Genomic DNA, 25,247 nt, shown 5'->3' on the forward strand with positions numbered 1-25,247 from the left:
ATATCACAATTTGCCTCACAGGGCTTAACAGCATACAACATCCCTCTGTCCTTTGGACCTTCACAGCTGATCAGGAAAAACTCCCCAAAAAAACCCTTTAACAGGGGAAAAAAAATGGTAGAAACCTCAGGAAGAGCAACTGAAGAGGGATCCCTCTTCCAGGATGGACAGACGAGCAATAGATGTCGTACAGAACAGATCAACATAATAAATTAACAGTAATCCGTATGACACAGTGAGACAGAGAGAGAGAGAGATATGCAGGAGAGACGGTAATGACAGTAGCTTACAACAACAGTAATGAAAGTAATAATATTATATTCTATTGTGAAGGTAAGAGTTAAACCATAATAATGCACTTTTGGATAACCCCACAACATACAACTTGTCAAGAAGTAAATAATGATCAGCTAAATCAAAAGCTTTTGTAAGACTGAGAAAGATGGCACCTGTGAGATTACCGGCATCACAAGCAGAGAACACATCGTTGGTAAATTTCAATAGAGCAGTAGAAGTTGAATGATTGGGTCGAAAACCAGATTGAAAAGGGGATAGGATATTATTAGTCTTAAGATGTTGGAATAACTGGTTAAAAATGATTTTCTCAAAGACTTTGACAGTAGAGCAGATGATGGATATGGGTCTAAGCACCTGAGAAGCAAGTTTAATATATCTGTCTTCAATCCCATCAAGACCAGCACCACTGCTTGAATTTAGCTCTTTCATAGCAGATAGGACATCTGTAAGTGTAATTTTCTTAAAGGTAAAATGAATATGCCGAGAGAGTTCATTATGACAGTGGTTGTAATGAGATTCATCAGGAATATGACCAGAGAGAACAGAGGAGAAATGCCGAGTGAAGACCTGGGCAATAGCACAAGAGTCATGGATAAAGTGTCACCAACTCTAATTTGGTTTATATGATGTTTATTATTTGTATTTAAAATTGTTTTAATATTGCTCCAAAACCTTTTAGGGTCTTTGAAATTATTAGAAAGAGATCCTATAATAATCAGATTTTGCATTGCGGGTTAAGGTCTTGGAGAGATTTCTTAATTGCCTATAGGCCTCCCAATCTCACTTTTGTGAGTTTACAAATCTTTTTTGTATTTTTGTGGAAGGTGTTTTATATTTACAGATTACACATTTACACACAGATTGTCGATCTGTTCACACACATAATTGAATGTGTGTGTAAGAACACACAGTGTAGTATATTGGGGAAAAAGTCATAGTACAGTATGCCAGAAAAATGTCATTGTATAGTGTGCCGAAAATGTCAAAGTGCATCATGCTAAGAAAGAAATGACATAGTATAGTACATACCTGTGGATATTCTCATTTATCCAGGTCATAGTTATCTCAAGGCAATTGAATTGAACACAACTGGACCTAGTTTTGTCTTAGAAGACGTTTCACCTCTTATCCAAGAGGCTTCATCAGTTCATGCTTGTCTGACTAGGCTGGAACTAGTGTGGAAACAAAACAGGTATTTAACCTGAGGTTTTTTGTCTGGGGTATCTGAAAAACTCAGGAGGATCTTCAACAAACACCACATCCCTGTGTGTTTCAAACCCAGTATCACACTCAGACAAAGACTGGTACATCCAAAAGACCGTACACCACACACCCAGAAGAGCAACCTGGTGTACGCTGTCCAATGCAGCGAGGAATGCCCAGACTTGTACATTGGTGAAACAAAACAACCACTAAACAAACACATGGCCCAACACAGAAGGGCTAACTCGTCAGGGCGAGACTCAGCTGTCTATTTACACCTCAAGGAGAAAGCACACTCCTTTGAAGACAGCAACGTGCACATTTGGACAGGGAAGACAGATGGTTTGAAAGAGGTGTAAAAGAAGCCATCTATGTGAAATTGGAAAAACCATCTCTCAACAGAGGAGGAGGTCTGCGACACCACCTATCCCCCACCTATAATGCTGTCCTTTCATCCTTGCCCAGGAGACTTAACAGCTTAACCTCGAAAAACAATGGTCGTTCACAAATGGCCTCATGTGACTCTAACGACTCCAACGACCACCGTTGCAGCAGGAGTTTCAACGACCGTCGTTGACACGCCATTGGAGCACTAACGAACCAGTGACATCATTGGCCTTGTGAAGACCTGTTTTTAGTTCCAGCCTAGTCAGACAAGCATGAACTGATGAAGCCTCTTGGATAAGAGGTGAAACGTCTTCTAAGACAAAACTAAGTCCAGTTGCATTTGATTCAATTGCCTTGAGAGTATAGTACATAAAAAATGTCATTGTGTGGTATGAAAATCATAAAATAATATGTAAGAAAAAAGTCAAAGTATATGGCAAAAAATCTTAGTATGCCAAAAATGTTTAAGTACAGCATGCTAAAAACAAAAGTCATAGTATAGTATGCCAAAAAATCGGTGTATTATGCCTAAAAATGACATGGTACAGGGTGCCAAAAAATGTGATAGTGTAGTAAAGAAAACAAAGTTTTGTGAAAGCAAAACAAAATCAAAAACACAGTATTCACCAAAATGACACCATTTATCAGCCAGAAACGGTAAAAACAGAAATCATTGTTAGATTTTCAAATTTCTGACTGTAATTGGACGCATCACGTGTGACAAATGCTTCTGTAAAAACATTTAAATAAATAAATGTGAGCTTGAAATAGTGATATTGAATAAACTGTTTGTACGAACTGTTAATTAAACTGAGGCTTTTTTCAACTCCAGGTTTCTGTCTTCAACTTTTAACTTTCAGACATCAAAAGCTAAGTTATAAAAATCTATTATATGGTGGAGGAAGGTTGGTGGATTTTCCCCCAGTAACTCAGGGAGGCTCGAGGAAAAATATTTGGAGCTTCAGGGAGGGTAAAAAAAAAAAGTTGCACCCAGTCACCCCTTCCTCTGATAAATAAAGAACAGTCCCTAAAGTTCTATAGATCCCCCATTCAACTTTTCTATTCAAGCAACTTGAAAAGAACTCATTACTTCCTGGCGGGAAATCTTCTTCCTTAGCAACAGTAACTAAGAGGGGCGGGGCTTATAGCAGGAAGGCTTCTTAAGACTCAGGACATCAGAGTCCATGAGAGAGGAGGAGCAGGAGGAGCAGTAGAGGAGCGGAATGGAGGAGGACAAGCAGAACCCGGAGCACCGGAGCAACAAGGTCCGGAGAAGACAAGCAGCAGGCTCGTCCTCTGATAGCAGCGATGTTGAGGTGAGTGTTGATGACGTCATGGATAAAAGGGCTTGACAGCAGCCACACTAAAGACACGAGGAAGAGTCTCGAGGCTCCGTGGATCATCCGCTCATTCTCTGGTTCCACATCACATCTGGAGAAAGGAAATGTAACAAAGCAAAAAGGTTTTTATGTCTCCGTGTTTCCTGTTTTCATCTTTAACTCACTCAGAGTAAAGAAACACTTGAGACGGTCTGTGTTGCAGGGTATTTTCCCGCGCAGTGCGCCGCGTGTTCTCGCGAGAGCTCACAGAACAAACAATATGCTCGTTGGAGATTTCAAGAAAATGAACAGCAGCAAGGATGAAATGAAAATGTAAGAGACTTAAACATGACTTCATACAGGTCTTTAAGGGACTGATTATTTTTAGATCATATCTTAATGGACGATAAATAATTCTTCAGTTCATTTTTAAAGCAAAATATGGAGGCTTTACAGTTTTTCCATTTGCAATGGTGTATATGATATTTACCCATGATAAAAATAAATGCTCAATAGTTTCGGGTTCTCTTGAACAAAATACACATAAGGATTTACTTGAAAATGAAATCTTTGTGGTAAAGTTTCAGCAGCTGGATAAACATTGTTTACAATTCTAAAGTGAACGTCTTTTACTTTTGGTGAAATTGGCCATTTAAGATAATGGAAACATTTATTAATTAAAATGTTATGGATTATTCTTACTTTTGAAAATCAGAAAACAATTTGCATTTCAAAACATTAGCAATGACTTTGTTATTACATTTCTTATCACCAACATACACTTCACCAATCTTTATTTCAGGCAACTTAATAACCACATGTGAATATGTAAGAGTGCTTTGTGTCATGTGTTTGAAAGCGGAATGGCTTTACAAATTGGACTGAACTCTCTGGAGCATTTTAAATGAAACTTTTCTACAAATGAATCACATTGAATAAAATGGCCATGTTCATCCATCAAGTCAACAACATATAATCTCCAAATCACATTTCAACTATGTTGAAGTCTCCACCCATTATCACTTGATCTGAAGTGTAGGTTATTTTCCAATCATTCACAAGTTTACCTAGTTCTGCAAACATGTCCCTGTCCGCAGCTTTATTATTCTAACCATAAATACACACTAAAATGTAATGTTTGTCATTTATCTCTACTACTACCATTAACCAATGAGGTTATGTATCTGTTTGATTGTCAATTATCATGCCTGGAAACCTGTTAAATAATACCATTACTCCAGCTGAATGAGAAGTTCCATGTGCAGAAAAAAAGCAGAATCGCCCCACTGAACTTTCCAAAACTTTTCGTCAGTCATAACAGAATGAGTCTCTTGTAAGAAAACACATTTTGATTTTTGTTCCTTACAAAATAAAAAGATTGCTTTTCACTTAACAGTGTTTTTAACCCCCTAACATTCAAAGATAAGAAAGAAATAGACATGTACTGTTTTCAATATGTCTTTAACTTGCTTATAATGCAGGAATGAAATATATTGCCCTTAGAACATAACCATAGCAACTTATTGGGCTTTAAATTTTGTCTTATGAAATATTATCTCTTTATTTTGCTTGTCAGCAAAAACTGCATTTCGTTGTAAACAAATTCCAGTATCACTTGACATGCTGCTGTGTTGCCTATTCAAGTGATGGAATTTGTTATTTACGTGACAATGTCTATATAATAACTATCAGCTTTATCAAAGAGGAAAGTCTTAAGTCTAGTCTTAAATGTGAAGACGGTGTCTGTCTCCCGGACCGTAACAGGAAGATGATTCCACAGGAGAGGAGCCTGATAGCTGAAGGCTCTGGCTCCTGATCTACTTTTGGTGACTTTAGGGACCACGAGTAACCCTGCGTTCTCAGAGCGCAGTGTTCTGGTGGGACAATATGGCACTATGAGCTCTCTAAGATATGACTGAGCTTGATCATTTAGAGCTTTATAAGTTAACAGTAGGATTTTAAATTCAATTCTGGATTTTACAGGGAGCCAGTGCAGAGAAGCTAAAACAGGAGAAATATGATCTCGTTTCTTAGTTCCTGTTAGTACACGTGCTGCTGCATTCTGAATTAGCTGGAGAGTTTTTAAGGACTTACTAGAGCTACCTGATAATAGAGAGTTACAGTAATCCAGCCTTGAGGTAACAAAAGCGTGGACCAATTTTTCTGCATCTTTTCGGGTCAGGATAGGCCTAATTTTCGCAATATTACGCAGATGAAAAAATGCAGTCCATGAGGTTTGTTTTAAATGAGAATTAAAAGACAAATCTTAATCAAATATTGCTCCAAGGTTTCTTACGGTAGTGCTAGAGGCCAGAGCAATGCCATCTAGAGAAACTATGTCATCAGATAAAGAGTCTCTGAGTTGTTTGGGGCCAAGAACAATAACTTCAGTTTTGTCTGAATTTAACATCAGGAAATTGGTGCTCATCCAGGTTTTTATGTCCTTAAGGTAGTTATGGAGTTTAGTTAATTGATTACTTTCTTCTGGCTTCATCGATAAATACAACTGAGTATCATCCGCATAACAATGGAAATTTATAGAGTGATTTCTAATGATGTTACCTAAAGGAAGCATATATAGAGTAAATAGGATTGGTCTGAGCACAGAACCTTGCGGAAAAAGGAAGGAAAGTAATCAAAAGTAATCAGATAATGATACGATAGCGAGGGATTCTGTGGAAAGACTTTTAGATTATCAATTTCAATTCCATTTGTCAGAACTAGATCGAGGGTATGGTTAAAACAGTGAGTGGGTTCGTGTACACCCTGACTGAAGCCAATGGAGTCTAATAATGAGATAAACACAGTAGCCAGGGAGTCATTATCAACGTCGACATGAATGTTAAAATCACCTACAATAATAACTTTATCTGATTTAAGAACTAAACTGGATAAAAACTCTGAGAATTCAGATACAAATTCAGAATACGGGCCAGGAGCACGGTACACTATAACAAATAAAAGTGGCTGCGAGGTTTTCCAGGTCGGATGTAAAAGACTAAGAACGAGGCTTTCAAATGAATTATAATCTAGTTTAGGTTTAGGGCTGATTAACAGGTTAGAGTTAAAAATGGCTGCAACTCCCCCTCCTCGGCCGCTGCCTCGAGTAATGTGGGTATTATTATGACTGGGAGGAGTGGACTCATTTAGACTAACATATTCATCTTGACACAGCCAGGTTTCAGTGAGACTGAGTAAATCAATATGATTATCTGATATTAATTCGTTTACTAACACTGCTTTAGACGACAGAGACCTGATATTTAACAGTCCGCATTTAATTCTCCTGTTTTGTCTTTCTGTCACAGAAGAGGTTTTAATTTTTATGAGGTTGTTATGCACAACTCCTCTTTGTTTAATTTTGGATTTAAATAATTTAGGTTGTCGGGGCACAGACACCGTTTGTATAAAACTATGAAAACTATGGCTGGGTAACTGAACTAGAAGCTCAGAGAGGCGTATAGGACTGCGACTCTGAGTCCTGGTCTCAACTCTGGGTTGTCAGGGGTTTAAATTACTAATAAAGTTTGCCAGGTTCCTAGAAATGAGAGCAGCTCCATCCAAAGTGGGATGAATGCCGTCTCTCCTAATAAGACCAGGTTTTCCCCAGAAAGTTTGCCAATTATTAACGAAACCCACATCGTTTGCTGGACACCACCTGGACAGCCAGCGATTAAATGATGACATGCGGCTAAACGTGTCATCACTGGTCAGATTTGGGAGGGGTCCAGAGAAAACTACGGAGTCCGACATCGTTTTTGCATATTCACACACCGAGGCAATATTAATTTTAGTGACCTCTGATTGGCGTAACCGGGTGTCATTGACGCCGACGTGATTAACAATCTTACTGAATCTACGTTTAGCTTTAGCCAGCAGTTTTAAATTAGATTCAATGTCGCCCGCTCTGGCCCCAGGGATACATTTGACTATGGTCGCTGGTGTTGCTAACTTCACGTTTCTCAGAATAGAGCTGCCAATAACCAGAGTTTTATCCTCAGCGGCTGTGTCGCTGAGTGGGGAAAAGCGGTTGGAAACGCGAACAGGCTGGTGGTGAGCCGTGGGCTTCGGCTTGGAGCTGCGCTTCTGGCGAACCGTAACCCAACCTCCCAGCTGAACGGGAGTTACCGGAGGACAGTTAGCAGAGGCTAAGGCTATGCTATGTGGCTCCGCACTGGCTACAGGGGACTGGCTAACTACCGCAGCTGCTGAATGGTTTTCCATGGTGCGGAGCCGCGCTTCTAATTCACTAAGCCTCGCCTCCAACGCAGCAAATAAGCTACACTTGTTACAATTACCACTGATGAAATAAATCCTGACTTGACTTGACTCATATGGTGACGTAGGCGGCAATTTGGCCATGTGTGCTGTAAGGTTGCAGCGATGTACCGGTTTCAAGGTCTACTGTGACATGAAAGTTGACAGTTATCATAGCGTGTACGTTTGATTATCTGAGATATTGAAAAAACTAGGGATGCACCGATAGGGATTTTTCTTAACCGATACTGATAACTGATAAATTCACATTTTGTCTATAACTTGTAGTTAATGTTCACCTGAGGGTCAGAAAGGCTGATTTAATGTTCCACAGCTCTGACCAAACCAAATCAAACTGACTTCATTTGACACATTTTAATCAGTATTAAATATAACGTTAACGTTAAGACAGAGGAAGATGATGATGATGATGAAGCCCAGTGTTACTGTGTAATTCTCTGTATAAACTACACTGCAGAGTGGAGTCTCTACTAACAGACAAACACTGACAGCTGATGAACATCAACATCAGCAGCTTCGCCTTACATCTGCTGGATCACATGTTTATATCGTCACGCCCAGGCGCCGTCTCAACATCCCATCATACACCAGCCTACAGCTACTGTTGATTCATCTCACACATTAACACTCAGCTCAGACACACACACGCAGTCAGAGAGGTAACGATACAAATAATGTCTAACTTTAGCACCACATGGCGAGTGGTTATTAATACGTTTAACTACAGAGGCGAGCCTTTTAAAAGCTCGGTGTTGGATGTTAGCCGCTGCAGCTAATTAGCTCGTGCTAACACTCTGGAGACAGTCCTTCAGTGCTGTGGCTATAAAGCGGGATATATGACCTGTTCACCGGTTCCAGGGAGTTTGTTGATCTGGGGGTTGTCGGGTGGTCAGACATCAGACCCTCGGTGTAATCCTGTTGTCTTCCTCTGAAACTGTGAAAGACGTCCACACTGCAACGTGTTTTACCCTCTAGACAGCGTGCTGCAGTTGTTGTTCTTCTTCTCTGTGTTTATTGGCGGCTCGCAAAGCAAGTTTAAAGGTACGTGTAGCGCCACCCACTGTGTCGGGTTTGTAGATGCTGCCCTTGTTAAGTCAATGAAAGCAGTCTGGTCTGATTTATGACAACTGGTTTATGTGGGTTATGAAAAGTAACTGATAAATATTTAAAGGAAATGAGAAAAGACTTTGGTGTGGCGGTTAGCCTGTACAGTCATGGGGGAGACATGAGCACAAGTCAAGAATCTCAGGTCCAACCCCAAACCACTAAACCACTAAATTATGGAGAGAACTATCAGTGAGAGTCGCATTGATAAGTAGTATTGGTATCAATTCCTATCAAAAAGCCAAAACCTAAATAAAAACTATTCTGTAAGTTATTTATCATAACATTTGTTGGTGGTAATGCATTAGTCAGACATTGTGGGTTATGCTTGGCAGACATGCTTTAAATGTTATTTATAGTTTTAGTTGGCTCGCTGCACCGTGACAACTCATTAACTCTTTTCTGTTTGTTGCTATAGGAACAGAGAGGAAGAGAGGAACTTATACGTCACCACCGTGACAAATCCTTCACAACATCTGGATCTTTAAAAATTCATCAAAGAGTTCAAACTGGAGAGAAACCATACAGCTGTGACCAATGTGAGAAAACATTTTTGCGCTGCAGTGCCCTCAAAGCCCATCAACGCATTCACATTGAAGGGGAACTGTCCAGTTTTTTCCAAAGTGGGAAGGATTTCACAGAGTCAGGGAGCTCAAGAAAACAAGACATTGACACAGCAGAGAAACCGTTCAGCTGTGATCAATGTGAGAAAGCTTTCACCACTCTACGTAGCTTAAAACGTCACCACTGTGTTCACACTGCAGAGAAGTCGCACTGCTGTGACCAATGTGGGAAAACTTTCACACTCTCAGGTAACTTGAAAATCCATCAGCGCATTCACACAAGAGAGAAACCGTACAGCTGTGATCAATGTGGCAAATCTTTCACATTCTCAGGTAACTTGAAAGCCCATCAGCGCATTCACACAGGAGAGAAACCATACGGGTGCGACCAATGTGGGAAAAGGTTTTCTGGAATAGGAACCTTAATATCTCATAAACATATTCACACTGGTGTAAAACCATACAGCTGTGATGAATGTGGCAAAGCTTTCACACGATCAGGTCACTTGAAAACCCATCAACGCAGTCACACAGGAGAGAAACCATACAGCTGTGATCAATGTGGCAAAGCTTTCACACAATCAGGATGCTTGAAAACCCATCAACGCAGTCACACAGGAGAGAAACCATACGGGTGCGACCAATGTGGGAAAAGGTTTTCTCAAATAGGAAACTTAATATTTCATAAACATATTCACACTGGCGAGACACCATACAGGTGTGATCTATGTGGCAAAGCTTTCACACGACCAGGATACTTGAAAGCCCATCAACACATTCACACAGGAAAGAAACCATACAGCTGTGATCTATGTGGCAAAGCCTTTGTACGGTTAGAGGACTTAAAAAACCACCAACGCATTCACACAGGAGAGAAACCGTACAGCTGTGATCAATGTGGCAAAGCCTTTGCACGTTCAGGGGCCTTAAAAAAACACCAACGTATTCACACAGGAGAGAAACCCTACAGCTGTGATCAGTGTGGCAAAGCCTTTACACAGTCAGGGACCTTAACAGACCACCAACGTATTCACACGGGAGAGAAACCGTACTGGTGTGACCAATGTGGAAGATTGTTTGCCCGGTGCAGTACTTTGAGAACCCACCAATGCCGGCATGCAGGAGAGAACCCGTACAGCTGTGACTAGTGTGAGAAAGCTTTTATTTGAACGGTATGACTTAACTTCTGTCTCTGTACCTCCAACAAGAGTCAACAAGAAGAAGAGCTCCGCCCTGTTGAGCCTCCGTCTTAATACAGGTGGAGCTCAGGAAGAAAAACTCAGCTGTCTTCTACATGTGGACAAACACAGGACACATGCAAGGATAAGACTGGATAAGACATCAAACATGTTACACATGATAACATACATCATATTAATCTGGGCCCGTATTCAAAGATTCTCAGAGTCCTCTCAGAGAGCTCCTAACTTAGCCTAAAAAATCCTAGCAAGGAATCTTAGCTTGAGAGTGATTTAGGAAGTTTCTGAAAGCAACTCTGAGCAAGGAGGGGACAGAAACTTTTATCTTAGTGAGGAGGTGTGGTTGACCCCGTTGCTAGGTATGACGCAGTCTTCTAAAAGCTGTGATTGGTTGTTACAAAAAGAAAAAAGAAAAACAAATGTGCTCCTAGTAATGAATGGACAGTGAAATCAACCGATCATAGAACTTCGACTGTATTAAGAAATGCGTAATCATCAGAATAATTTTATGTCATGATGATGAAACTCAGCAAAATTAAATTAATTGTTACACAGCTTCAAAATGTTTGAACGTACCTCATTCACATGCCGATTATTATATTGATTTGCTTATTGTTATGTTTACTCGCCATGCTGGTAATTTTACTACTTAATCTATGTGATATTAATGGTGGACGCAGACTTAGCTGTCAGCAGTTACTGTGATTGCTGGCCTCCTTGTAAAAAGCGTTTTGATTTGGCAGAATGACCAAAACTACGGATGAAATGGAGAAAAAACCCCGAGAAAGCCGAACTGGACAGAAGAGCAGTGCCTGCTGTTGGCACAGCTCGTGGAGGAGAACAACGGAGCTTGGGAAGAGGGAAATTCGGTCCCGGGATCACGGCACAAGGGAAGAGGCAGACTTGGGAGTGCATTGCCTGACAAATCAAGCGTCGTTCCCTCTCCTTTTACACACAAGCAATGAGTGTGAGAAGCGCTGGTACGTGCTGCAATCCAAAGCAGGCGTTATTGCGTTACTACGCTGGGTGGGAAAAGTAAGCTCATCCCTGATGAGGTCAACCACAAACATTCTCCCTGCACGATCGAGCCGGTAGCGTCTTATTAAATCACTGTCATTCAATATACGGAGAATATCTCTCCTTCCTCTCTGTCCGCCATCTTCTCTGTTTGAGACACTCTTAGGCATCTTAAAAGTCCTCCTCCCTCCTCTTAACAGTTTTTCACCTTAGGAGCTCTCTTAAGGCCTAAGATGCTTTGTGAATAACTTTTATCTTACCAAGGGAAAATTCTAAGAAAAATCTTAGAATTTGAGGAATTCGAAGATTTTTTTAGAATGACGTCACTAAGAGCTACTTTTAGTCTTAGGATTCTCTGTGAATACGGGCCCTGGTATTTAAGTTGTTGATGATGCTCAGAGCTCATAAGACGGTGTGATGGTATGACCTACATGAAGTGCACTATGGGCATTCCACAAGGATCAGTTTTAGGTCCTCTATTATTTAGTCTTTATATTGATGATCTCGCTGAAGAGTGTGCTGATGTAGACCTGCAGATGTATGCAGATGACACTTGTATATGTACATGCTAAAACAGCTGACTTAGCAGCTGTCCAGTTAACAACTGTGCTGGAAAGGATCACTCTTTGGCTTGATCAATCATGTCTGAGTTTAAATGTAGATAAGACAAAATGTGTGTTTTTTTCTAAAACCATGGTACAACCTCCTAATGTTGGTATTCTAATTAAAGGCAAACAAATTGACATAGTTACTGATTTTAAATATCTTGGCGTGATTCTGGATTCAAATTTGAACTTTAAGAAACATGTTAAAAAAATGGTTAAATCCATAAAATACAACCTAGTAAATTTCAGACATATCAGAAACTGTCTTTCTTTGGATGGAGCCAAGACATTTATGCATGCCATGATTCTGTCTCGTATGTCTTACTGTATCACCTGCTGGGGGCAGGCTGGTGATTCCACTCTAAGACCTCTCGAGTCCTTATACAAACAAACTTTAAAAACTCTGGACAAAAAGCCAATGCGTCACGATCACTGTAGGATACTGGAGAAATATAAGTTATTGAGCTTTGAGAATTTTAGGTTATTTTCCAATTTGTGTGTGATTTATAAAATTTTAAATGGTTTGGCCCCCCTCCACTATGTGACTTTGTGCATACTCGCCTGTTAAATTCTATCAGATCCTCCAGAATATCCTCCATACAAGACTGTGCCATACCATTTCGCTGCTCTGTAACTGGGCAATCAGCTTTTTCTGTAAAGGCCATAAACCAGTGGAACACCCTGCCTGATGTTGTGAAGAGCTGCAACTCTGTAATCACTGACTTAGTCTTCAGAACTCTGTGTGTGTGTGTGTGTGTGTGTGTGTGTGTGAAGCTATAATCTGGTACCGTGCATCAAATGGTGACATTTATGTTTGAGCTGTACCTTGTCCCTTTTAAATAAATAAATTTTTTAAAAAAAAGACAGAAATCCACCAACGTGTTCACACCAGAGAGAACCCGTCCTGATGTGACCAATGTTGGTAGTGACATTAAAGCCCACAAATGTGTTTACCCTGCATTGTTTTGGACATTTTCAGGGCCAGGCAAACATCTTCCTACTGCTTCCTCCCCATGCCCTGATAGCTGTGTTGATATCTTACTTTTGTCTTTGATTATTTTTATCTGTTTTTTATTTCAACTGTAACCTTATGTTGGACCACCAGATTCCTCCCTGTAGGACTCCCATGTGTGAGAGCTGATGTAGAGGCAGATAATGTATTGTTCTATATCAAATGTGAAAATAATGTCCGTTGCAAAAGGTCTTAGAAACAGTTGACCAGATGTCAGATTTCGCAATAGGAAGGAATCCTTATAAGAAGTTGTTTTTGAATACTGTCGAGTTGTTGTACTTTGGAGTCACTGGGAAGGACTCATTTTAAGGAATTGTTTTTGTAATGTTGAGTACTTCTTGTACGATCACTACCAACCTTCTACAACCAACAGAGATATGTCAACTACACATTTGAAGTTCTTAAGCAATTAGGTAAGCAACTGCATGAAGCCAGTGCCATGGCGTGGTAGAATAGGCAAGCTTTACATTGGATTTTAGCAGAAAAAGGGGGAGTATGTAAAATGTTCAGGACGCTCTGTTGTACGTTTATTTCAAATAACAGCCTGATGGAACATTTTCTGTTGCTATGAGTAAGCTTGAAGCCTTAAAATCTGAAATGACTGAAAATGCTGGTAAGAGCGAAAGAATCAAGTGGGATGGGTTAGAGGAAATTTTTGGAAAAAGGGGAGCCGTTTTGGCTAAAACAGGGATAATTGTACTGATGGTACTAATTCTGTTTTCCTTTTTGACATGTTGCATCGTGGCTATCCTGAAGAAATGGTGTGAGAGAGCGATGGAGTAGGTAGATAGAGTAGAATGAATTCCATAAAACTTTTTTTATTATTGTGATTTCAAAGGCGACAGTAGAATGCTTTTTAAACTCCGCTCCATTTCCATTTCGTTTGCCTGTAGCATGCGTATGTGAAATGTTTATGTTTATGTCTGTTTGTTTATTTCGGTTATCAATTTTACACAACTCAAAATCTACACAGTTGAAAACATAAATACTGTAGATACATTTGTCATTATCAAGATTATTCCATAGATTGACCACTGATACAGTTGTACATCTTTGTATAGTGTTTGTTCTGATTTTTGTCTTTGTAAACACGCATGTCCCTCTGAGGTTGTAATGACTTTGTCTTTTCCTGAACACCTACAGTCAGGGAGCATGTGATTATTGATTTTATACATAAGCTGTGCAGTTTTAAAATTGACCAGTTTTTCGAATTTTAACTCATGTGTTTTTATGTATAGTTGGTTGGTTGGTTGGGGGTAGGACTAGAAAAGTTTCTTGTAACTTCTTCCTATCCCTTCTGGACATGATGTTTGGGAGATAAATTGAATATAGGCAGATGTACTGTTTTCCAAACTGATAAGGCTTTGTTGCCTGTTGATTACAGGTTTGTTTGTTTTTTTGGTTGTTGTTGTTTTTATTTGTGTGTAGGCTTTACTCCTTATTCTGCCTTGATTTTGTTTTTATTTTGTTTTAACATGTGCAATAAAAATTGAATGATTGGTTCATTATAATCTGCTTTATTCATTATCCTTATTGCTCTTTTTTGAAGTAAGAAGATTGGTTTGTGATTGTTTGATATGTGTGCCCCCAAACTTCAACACAGTAAGTTATATATGGTTTGATGAGAGAGGATATTTTTGCATTAGTTAAGTTTACAGGAAACAACACAAATGTTATTAATATACAAAATAAAAGCTTAGGGCCCAGTACAGAGCCTTGTGGAACCCCACATGTAACCCTCTGCAATGCAGACATTCATGTTAATTTGGACATATTGATGTCTATCATCCAGATAATTTTTAATCCATGAATTTGCAACCCCTCTGATACCGTATCTGTCTAGTTTCTTTAATAATAATGTATGATCAATGGTATCGAAAGCCTTCTTTAAATCTATAAATATCCCAACTGTATATTCTTTGTTCTCAGTATTTGTGGATATATTATCAATAAGTTCCATAACTGCCATCGTAGTTGAACGATTAGATCTAAAACCATATTGCTGGTCACACAAAAGGTGTTGCTTTTCTATGAAATCCTCCAGTCTGTGTGCAAAGAGTGTTTCAAGTATTCTGGAGAACTGAGGAAGCAGAGATATTGGTCGGTAGTTACAAAAGTTGTGCTTATTGCCATTTATGAAAATGGGAATGTCCTTTGCCGATTTCATTTTATTAGGAAATATACCAGTTTGAAATGATTGGTCAGAAATATGGGTAAGTGGTTTGGCAATAGATTCTATAATGTTTTTAATTAGGCTCATATCAATATCAATGTAGTCAGTGGACTTTTCATTCTTAAATTTATTTACTATGTCAATCAATTCCCTCTCCTCAACTTTTGTCAAAAATATAGTGTTTTGGTTAATATCAATAATTTTTTCACTAACATCATCTTTAATTATTGGGTCAACAATTTGTTTTGGCAAGTTGCGGCCAACATTTATGAAATAATCATTGAATCCATTGAGAATCTCCTTGAGTGTACTTATGTCTTGTTGATTATTTCCAACAAAATAATTTGGATAATAGGAATTTTTTGTGTTTTTATTAATTATATTATTTAATGCTTTCCATGTCCCTTGTATATTACTTTTGTTTTGTTCCAGTAATTTACTGTAGTAATCCTTTTTATTACATCTCATTATATTACTCAATTTATTCTTATATTTTTTATATTTAATTTCTGCTTCCTTAGTTCGGTATTTTAAAAAACTGCTTATGAGTAATGACGCGAGGCAATACGTGGTATCGGATTGGTCATAGGCTGTACTCGCCGACACCCAATACCACATTTTAGGCAGTATCGGAGGCATTTCCGATACTGGTATCGGTATCGGTACAACTCTAGTTTTTTGCCTCCATCACACAAACACATTCCACAAATAAAAAAATATCTGCATATACATTAAATTAATTTGCAAATAATTAAAAAGCATTTGTGAATATCTTCCTAACATTTACAAATTTCAAACAGGCATTTGTGAACTCAGTTTTTATTTGTGAATCGACAAACCATTTGTGGATCTCAGTTCTACGTGTGTTGATTTGCTTTTTACACACACAGAGTTTTGAAACAAACCGCCGGTCTGAATGAAAATGCACTCGTATCACTCAGCCATTTTCGGATAGCATGTGATCACCCAGCTGATGACGTCATCTCCACATGTTAAAGTAAGAGCACGCAGTCTTTCACTGAGCTGTTTTTTTTTATTTTTTTTTATAAATAATCAGCAATAAGTAACGTGCATTCATTGTTTTATGTTAATGTCATACAGTGAGTATTACTGTCAATATCACAATTTGCCTCACAGGGCTTTACAGCATACGACATCCCTCTGTCCTTATGACCTTCACAGCTGATCAGGAAAAACTCCCCAAAAAAACCCTTTAACGGGGGAAAAAAATGGTAGGAACCTCAGGAAGAGCAACTGAGGAGGGATCCCTCTTCCAGGATGGACAGACAAGCAATAGATGTCGTACAGAACAGATCAACATAATAAATTAACAGTAATCCGTATGACACAATGAGACAGAGAGAGAGAGAGAGAGAGAGAGATATGCAGGAGAGACGGTAATGACAGTAGCTTACAACAACAGTAATGAAAGTAATAATATTATATTCTATTGTGAAGGTAAGAGTTAAACCATAATAATGCACTACTGGATAACCCCACAGCATACAACTTGTCAAGAAGTAAATAATGATCAGCTAAATCAAAAGCTTTTGTAAGATTGAGAAAGATGGCACCTGTGAGATTACCGGCATCACAAGCAGAGAACACATTGTTGGTAAATTTCAATAGAGCAGTAGAAGTTGAATGATTGGGTCTAAAACCAGATTGAAAAGGGGATAGGATATTATTAGTCTTAAGATGTTGGAATAACTGGTTAAAAATGATTTTCTCAAAGACTTTGACAGTAGAGCAGATGATGGATATGGGTCTAAGCACCTGAGAAGCAAGTTTAATATATCTGTCTTCAATCCCATCAAGACCAGCACCACTGCTTGAATTTAGCTCTTTCATAGCAGATAGGACATCTGTAATTGTAATTTTCTTAAAGGTAAAATGAATATGCCGAGAGAGTTCATTATGACAGTGGTTGTAATGAGATTCATCAGGAATGTGACCAGAGAGAACAGAGGAGAAATGCCGAGTGAAGACCTGGGTAATAGCGCAAGAGTCATGGATAAAGTGTCACCAACTCTAATTTGGTTTATATGATGTTTATTATTTGTATTTAAAATTGTTTTAATTTAATTTAGGGTCTTTGAAATTATTAGAGATAGAGATCCTATAATAATCAGATTTTGCATTGCGGGTTAAGGTCTTAGAGAGATTTCTTAATTGCCTATAGGCCTCCCAATCTCACTTTTGTGAGTTTACAAATCTTTTTTGTATTTTTGTGGAAGGTGTTTTATATTTACAGATTACACATTTACACACAGATTGTCGATCTGTTCACACACATAATTGAATGTGTGTAAGAACACACAGTGTAGTATATTGGGGAAAAAGTCATAGTACAGTATGCCAGAAAAATGTCATTGTATAGTGTGCCGAAAATGTCAAAGTGCATCATGCTAAGAAAGAAATGACATAGTATAGTACATACCTGTGGATATTCTCAGTTATCCAGGTCATAGTTATCTCAAGGCAATTGAATTGAACGGAACTGGACCTAGTTTTGTCTTAGAAGACGTTTCACCTCTTATCCAAGAGGCTTCATCAGTTCATGCTTGTCTGACTAGGCTGGAACTAGTGTGGAAACAAAACAGGTATTTAACCTGAGGTTTTTTGTCTGGGGTATCTGAAAAACTCAGGAGGATCTTCAACAAACACCACATCCCTGTGTGTTTCAAACCCAGTATCACACTCAGACAAAGACTGGTACATCCAAAAGACTGTACACCACACACCCAGAAGAGCAACCTGGTGTACGCTGTCCAATGCAGCGAGGAATGCCCAGACTTGTACATTGGTGAAACAAAACAAACACTAAACAAACGCATGGCCCAACACAGAAGGGCTAACTCGTCAGGGCGAGACTCAGCTGTCTATTTACATCTCAAGGAGAAAGCACACTCCTTTGAAGATAGCAACGTGCACATTTTGGACAGGGAAGACAGATGGTTTGAAAGAGGTGTAAAAGAAGCCATCTATGTGAAATTGGAAAAACCATCTCTCAACAGAGGAGGAGGTCTGCGACACCACCTATCCCCCACCTATAATGCTGTCCTTTCATCCTTGCCCAGGAGACTTAACAGCTTAACCTCTAAAAACAATGGTCGTTCACAAATGGCCTCATGTGACTCTAACGACTCCAACGACCACCGTTGCAGCAGAAGTTTCAACGACCGTCGTTGACACACCATTGGAGCACTAACGAACCAGTGACATCATTGGCCTTGTGAAGACCTGTTTTTAGTTCCAGCCTAGTCAGACAAGCATGAACTGATGAAGCCTCTTGGATAAGAGGTGAAACGTCTTCTAAGACAAAACTAAGTCCAGTTGCATTTGATTCAATTGCCTTGAGAGTATAGTACATAAAAAATGTCAGAGTGTAGTATGAAAATCATAAAATAATATGTAAGAAAAAAGTCAAAGTATATGGCAAAAAATCTTAGTATGCCAAAAATGTTTAAGTACAGCATGCTAAAAACAAAAGTCATAGTATAGTATGCCAAAAAAATCGGTGTATTATGCCTAAAAATGACATGGTACAGGGTGCCAAAAAATGTGATAGTGTAGTAAAGAAAACAAAGTTTTGTGAAAGCAAAACAAAATCAAAAACACAGTATTCACCAAAATGACACCATTTATCAGCCAGAAACTGTAATAACAGAAATCATTGTTAGATTTTCAAATTTCCGACTGTAATTGGACGCATCACGTGTGACAAACGCTTCTGTAAAAACATTTAAATAAATAAATGTGAGCTTGAAATAGTGATATTGAATAAACTGTTTATACGAACTGTTAATTAAACTGAGGCTTTTTTTCAACTCCAGGTTTCTGTCTTCAACTTTTAACTTTCAGACATCAAAAGCTAAGTTATAAAAATCTATTATATGGTGGAGGAAGGTTGGTGGATTTTCCCCCAGTAACTCAGGGAGGCTCGAGGAAAAATATTTGGAGCTTCAGGAGGGTAAAAAAAAAGTTGCACCCAGTCACCCCTTCCTCTGATAAATAAAGAACAGTCCCTAAAGTTCTATAGATCCCCCATTCAACTTTTCTATTCAAGCAACTTGAAAAGAACTCATCCTTCCTGGCGGGAAATCTTCTTCCTTAGCAACAGTAACTAAGAGGGGCGGGGCTTATAACAGGAAGGCTTCTTAAGACTCAGCCCAGGACATCAGAGTCCACGAGAGAGGAGGAGAGCAGGAGCAGTAGAGGAGCGGAATGGAGGAGGACAAGCAGAACCCGGAGCACCGGAGCAACAAGGTCCGGAGAAGACAAGCAGCAGGCTCGTCCTCTGATAGCAGCGATGTTGAGGTGAGTGTTGATGACGTCATGGATAAAAAGGGCTTGACAGCAGCCACACTAAAGACACGAGGAAGAGTCTCGAGGCTCCGTGGATCATCCGCTCATTGTCTGGTTCCACATCACATCTGGAGAAAGGAAATGTAACAAAGCAAAAAGGTTTTTATGTCTCCGTGTTTCCTGTTTTCATCTTTAACTCACTCAGAGTAAAGAAACACTTGAGACGGTCTGTGTTGCAGGGTATTTTCCGCGCAGTGCGTCGCGTGTTCTCGCGAGCTCAGAACAAACAATCGGCTCGTTGGAGATTTAAAGAAAATGAACAGCAGCGAGGATGAAATGAAAATGTAAGAGACTTAAACATGACTTCATACAGGTCTTTAAGGGACTGATTATTTTTAGATCATATCTTAATGGACGATAAATAATTCTTCAGTTCATTTTAAAGCAAAATATGGAGGCTTTACAGTTTTTCCATTTGCAATGGTGTATATGATATTTAGCCATGATAAAAATAAATGCTCAATAGTTTCGGGTTGTCTTGAACAAAATACACATAAGGATTTACTTGAAAATGAAATCTTTGTGGTAAAGTTTCAGCAGCTGGATAAACATTGTTTACAATTCTAAAGTGAACGTCTTTTACTTTTGGTGAAATTGGCCATTTAAGATAATGGAAACGTTTATTCATTAAAATGTTCCCGTTATGGATTATTCTTACTTTTGAAAATCAGAAAACAATTTGCATTTCAAAACATTAGCAATGACTTTGTTATTACATTTCTTATCACCAACATACACTTCACCAATCTTTATTTCAGGCAACTTAATAACCACATGTGAATATGTAAGAGTGCTTTGTGTCATGTGTTTGAAAGGAAGCGGAATGGCTTTACAAATTGGACTGAACTCTCTGACGGAGCATTTTAAATGAAACTTTTCTACAAATGAATCACATTGAATAAAATGGCCATGTTCATCCATCAAGTCAACAACATATAACACTTTTTTCTCATACCATTCTTTTTTAAACAAGGTTTTCTTACTAATTGTAATGGTTCTATTATTCCACAAGGTGGAGCCATGTGGTGTGAAATTATGGGTCTATATCATTTTCCAGTAATGCAGTACCTGTTGATGGAAATCTGACAACTTAATAGGCAGTTTTGAAATCTCCAAATCACATTTCAACTATGTTGAAGTCTCCACCCATTATCACTTGATTTGAAGTGTAGGTTATTTTCCAATCATTCACAAGTTTACCTGGTTCTGCAAACATGTCCCTGTCCGCAGCTTTATTATTCTAACCATAAATACACACTAAAATGTAACGTTTGTCATTTATCTCTACTACTACCATTAACCAATGACGTTATGTATCTGTTTGATTGTCAATTATCATGCCTGGAAACCTGTTAAATAATACACTGCCTGGCCAAAAAAAAAGTCACCACCAAAAAAAGGTCATACACTGTAATATTTCGTTGGACCGCCTTTAGCTTTGATTGCGGCACGCATTCGCTGTGGCATTGTTTCGATAAGCTTCTGCAATGTCACAAGATTTCCATCCAGTGTTGCATTAATTTTTCCTGGCATTGTCATCTTGGAATATGCCCGTGCCATCAGGGAAGAAAAAATCCATTGATGGAATAACTTGGTCATTCAGTATATTCAGCTGGTCAGCTGACCTCATTCTTTGAGCACATACTGTTGCTGAACCTAGACCTGACCAACTGCAGCAACCCCAGATCATAACACTGCCCCCACAGGCTTGTACAGTAGGCACTAGGCATGATGGGTGCATCACTTCATCTGCCTCTCTTCTTACCCTGATGCGCCCATCACTCTGGAACAGGGTAAATCTGGACTCATCAGACCACATGACCTTCTTCCATTGCTCCATTGCTCTGGTTTTTTATATATATATATATATATATATATATATATATATATATATATATATATATATATATATATATATATATATATATATGTGTATATATATATATGTATATATATATATATATATATATATATATGTATATATATATATATATATATATATATGTATATATATATATATTTACATATATACATATATATATATATATATATATATATATATAATATGTGTATGTATGTATGTATGTATGTATGTATGTATGTATAACCTGTTCACCGGTTCCAGGGAGTTTGTTGATCTGGGGGTTGTCAGGTGGTCAGACATCAGACCCTCGGTGTAATCCTGTTGTCTTCCTCTGAAACTGTGAAAGATATCCACACTGTGACGTGTTTTACCCTTTAGACAGCGTGCTGCAGTTGTTGTTCTTCTCTGTGTTTATTGGCGGCTCGCAAAGCAAGTTTAAAGTTACATGTAGCGCCACCCACTGTGTCGGGTTTGTAGATGCTGCCCTTGTCAAGTCAATGAAAGCAGTCTGGTCTGATTTATGACAAATGATTTATGTGGGTTATGAAAAGTAAGTGATAAATATTTAAAGAAAATGAGAAAAGACTGGTGTGGCAGTTAGCCTGTACAGTCATGGGGGAGACATGAGCACAAGTCAAGAATCTCAGGTCCAACCCAAAACCACTAAACCACTAAATTATGGAGAGAAGTATCAGTGAGAGTCGCATTGATAAGTAGTATTGGTATCAATTCCTATCAAAAAGTCAAAACCTAAATAAAAACTATTCTGTAAGTTATTTATCATAACATTTGTTGGTGGTAATGCATTAGTCAGACATTGTGGGTTATGCTTGGCAGACATGCTTTAAATGTTATTTATGGTTTTAGTTGGCTCGCTGCACCGTGACAACTCATTAACTCTTTTTCTGTTTTTCCTATAGCAACAGAGAGGAAGAGAGGAACTTATACGTCACCACTGTGACAAATCCTTCACAACATCTGGATCTTTAAAAATTCATCAAGGAGTTCAAACTGGAGAGAAACCATACAGCTGCGACCAATGTGAGAAAACATTTCTGTGCTGCAGTGCCCTCAAAGCCCATCAACGCATTCACATTGAAGGGGAACTGTCCAGTTTTTTCCAAAGTGGGAAGGATTTCACAGAGTCAGGGAACTCAAAAAAACAAGACATTGACACAGCAGAGAAACTGTTTAGCTGTGATCAATGTGAGAAAGCTTTCACCACTCTACGTAGCTTAAAAAGTCACCACTGTGTTCACACTGCAGAGAAGTCGCACTGCTGTGACCAATGTGGGAAAACGTTTTCACAACGCACATCCCTTGAAACTCATCAAAGAATTCACACAGGAGAGAAACCATACAGCTGTGATCAATGTGGCAAAGCTTTCACACAGTTAAGTAACTTGACAACCCATCAACGCACCCACACAGGAGAGAAACGCAACAGGTGTGGTCTATGTGGCAAAGCCTTTGCAAAGTCACGGGACTTAAAAATCCACCAACGTATTCATACAGGAGAGAAACCCTACAGCTGTGATCAATGTGGCAAAGCCTTTGCACGGTCAGGGGCCTTAAAAAACCACCAACGTATTCACACAGGAGAGAAACCCTACAGCTGTGATCAATGTGGCAAAGCCTTTACACAGTCAGGGGCCTTAAAAAACCACCAACGTATTCACACAGGAGAGAAACCCTACAGCTGTGATCAATGTGGCAAAGCCTTTGCACTGTCAGGGGCCTTAAAAAGCCACCAACGTATTCACACAGGAGAGAAACCCTACAGCTGTGATCAATGTGGCAAAGCTTTTGCACGGCCATGGACCTTAATAAGCCACCAACGTATTCACACAGGACAGAAACCGTACTGGTGTGATCAATGTGGAAGATTATTTGCCCGGTGCAGTACTTTGAGAGCCCATCAATGCCGGCATGCAGGAGAGAACCCGTACAGCTGTGACTAGTGTGAGAAAGCTTTTATTGAACGGTATGACCTAAAAATCCACCAACGTGTTCACACCAGAGAGAACCCGTCCTGATGTGACCAATGTTGGTAGTGACATTAAAGCCCACAAATGTGTTTACCCTGCATTGTTTTGGACATTTTCAGGGCCAGGCAAACATCTTCCTACTGCTTCCTCCCCATGCCCTGATAGATGTGTTGATATCTTACTTTTGTATTTGATTATTTTTATCTGTTTTTTTATTTCAACTGTAACCCTATGTTGGACCACCAGATTCCTCCCTGTAGGACTCCCATGTGTGAGAGCTGACCACAAACTTTTCACAATCAATCATGCAGCTGTCCGGGGCAATGTTGCAGCTCACAATGCACCCGACCCTGAAGCGTATCTCTGCGTCTGGTGAGCCCACAGGATGGTGACTCCATGTTGATCTTTGGGACTGGGATGAGTCAAGTCCATGTAGATATATATAGGCTGATTGACCAAATAAGCATTTGAAAGCTGATATTGATGCCTCTCACCATGGGTGTGATCAAAGTATTTGCATCAGCCTGAGACCTCTATCACAGACAGGCTCTGCAGTCTCAGACGCTGACTCAACATGCTGAATGAAATGTTTAGTGACTTGATTGATTTTTGGTCCCGTGTGCAGCTTCCCTCTCTAGCCTGCCTCCAGAAGGGGGCTCTGTTTGTGTTGTCATGGCGAGGTGCTCCAGGTCTGATCCATCAGGGTCTGTTGACTCACTGTCAGTCTGGCCCCTCCCCTTGGACCACTTTGCCTCTCAAGACCCGACCAGGAGCAACGGCTGGGACACCACAGCTCCCAGTATGACAGGGACATGAAAACCCCTCCACAATGTTCAGGTTTCCAGCTCAGACTGTTTGCTCCTGTTGATGACATCAGGACACCAAAGTCTTCTGAGCTCTGAGCATCATCAACAACTTAAATAGCAGATTAATATGATGTATGTTATCATGTGTAACATATTTGATGTCTTATCCAGTGTCTTGCATGTGTCCTGTGTTTGTCCACATGTAGAAGACAGCTGAGTTTTTCTTGCTGAGCTCCACCTGTATAAAGATGGAGGCTCAGCAGGGCGGAGCTCTTCTTCTTTTTGACTCTTGTTGGAGGTACAGAGACAGAAGTTGAGTTGAAGCCTGTTTGTTTGTGTGTGGAGGATTGTAATGTCCATATCATCAGATGAGTTCAGCCTTTAATAAAAATAGTTTGTAGACTCTGCAGTGGGATTAAAGTTCCTGGTGCTGGTCTTTGCTCCTGTCACAGTCTCACTACTAAAGCTCAGACGCTCCTCAGGATCAGCTCCACAGTTTCACTGACACTTTTTGGTGCTGAATTCAGGAGTGCAAACACCTCGCTTTTTTCAGCAGATGTGTTTTTGTCACATCAGTTTAGGTGACTTGTGTGAACTCTCCAGATTCTGACAGGCTTTTTTTGGGGGGTGGGTGACAGATCATTGTCGTCTCTCTGGACCGTGGCAGACACGGCAGCAAACACATGAAAGTTTGTCTTGTTGGCTCAGACAGAAACAGAGGTTAAGGTTTTATCTGGTTATCTGACAACTTCAACAAATATAATGTGGAAGAGATGATTATGTGTGGACATGATAAAAAGAAGCAAAGTAAAAAAATAAATAAAAAAAAGACTACATCAGACCATATGATGATAAAATGAATAATTTATTGTAGATAAAATAAAAAGTAGGGATACACCATATTGGATTTTTCGCCAATATCCAACATGCCAATATAAAACAGCTTATTTGGCCAATACCAATATCCATATATCCACTGTTTTCCCCACTTATTTTAGGGGATCATCAGGTCTCTTCTGTAGTGGAATAAACATCATATTAAGCATGTATGCTCTTATCATGAT

The 25,247-nt window shown here is 39.3% G+C and overlaps 1 protein-coding gene and 1 long non-coding RNA gene across 2 annotated transcripts; one reads left to right on the forward strand and one right to left on the reverse strand.

Annotated features, from left to right (window-relative positions):
* The first annotated feature begins 3,045 nt into the window (after positions 1-3,045).
* LOC125883735 (zinc finger protein OZF-like) lies at positions 3,046-10,720 on the forward strand. Its single transcript, XM_049568232.1, has 2 exons — positions 3,046-3,203; positions 9,007-10,720. Exons 1-2 carry the CDS (start codon positions 3,111-3,113, stop codon positions 10,297-10,299), a joined length of 1,386 nt encoding a protein of 461 aa, XP_049424189.1. The 5' UTR covers positions 3,046-3,110; the 3' UTR covers positions 10,300-10,720.
* A 1,989-nt stretch (positions 10,721-12,709) lies between these two features.
* Positions 12,710-23,658, reverse strand: LOC125883817 (uncharacterized). The gene is made up of 2 exons (XR_007448598.1): positions 23,606-23,658; positions 12,710-13,059 (listed from the first exon to the last, which is right to left on the reverse strand). It is a non-coding gene; the product is annotated as an uncharacterized LOC125883817 (long non-coding RNA).
* Between the last annotated feature and the right edge of the window lie 1,589 nt (positions 23,659-25,247).

Source organism: Epinephelus fuscoguttatus, linkage group LG23, assembly GCF_011397635.1.
Source record: "Epinephelus fuscoguttatus linkage group LG23, E.fuscoguttatus.final_Chr_v1".
Classification (NCBI taxonomy): Eukaryota; Metazoa; Chordata; class Actinopteri; order Perciformes; family Serranidae; genus Epinephelus; species Epinephelus fuscoguttatus.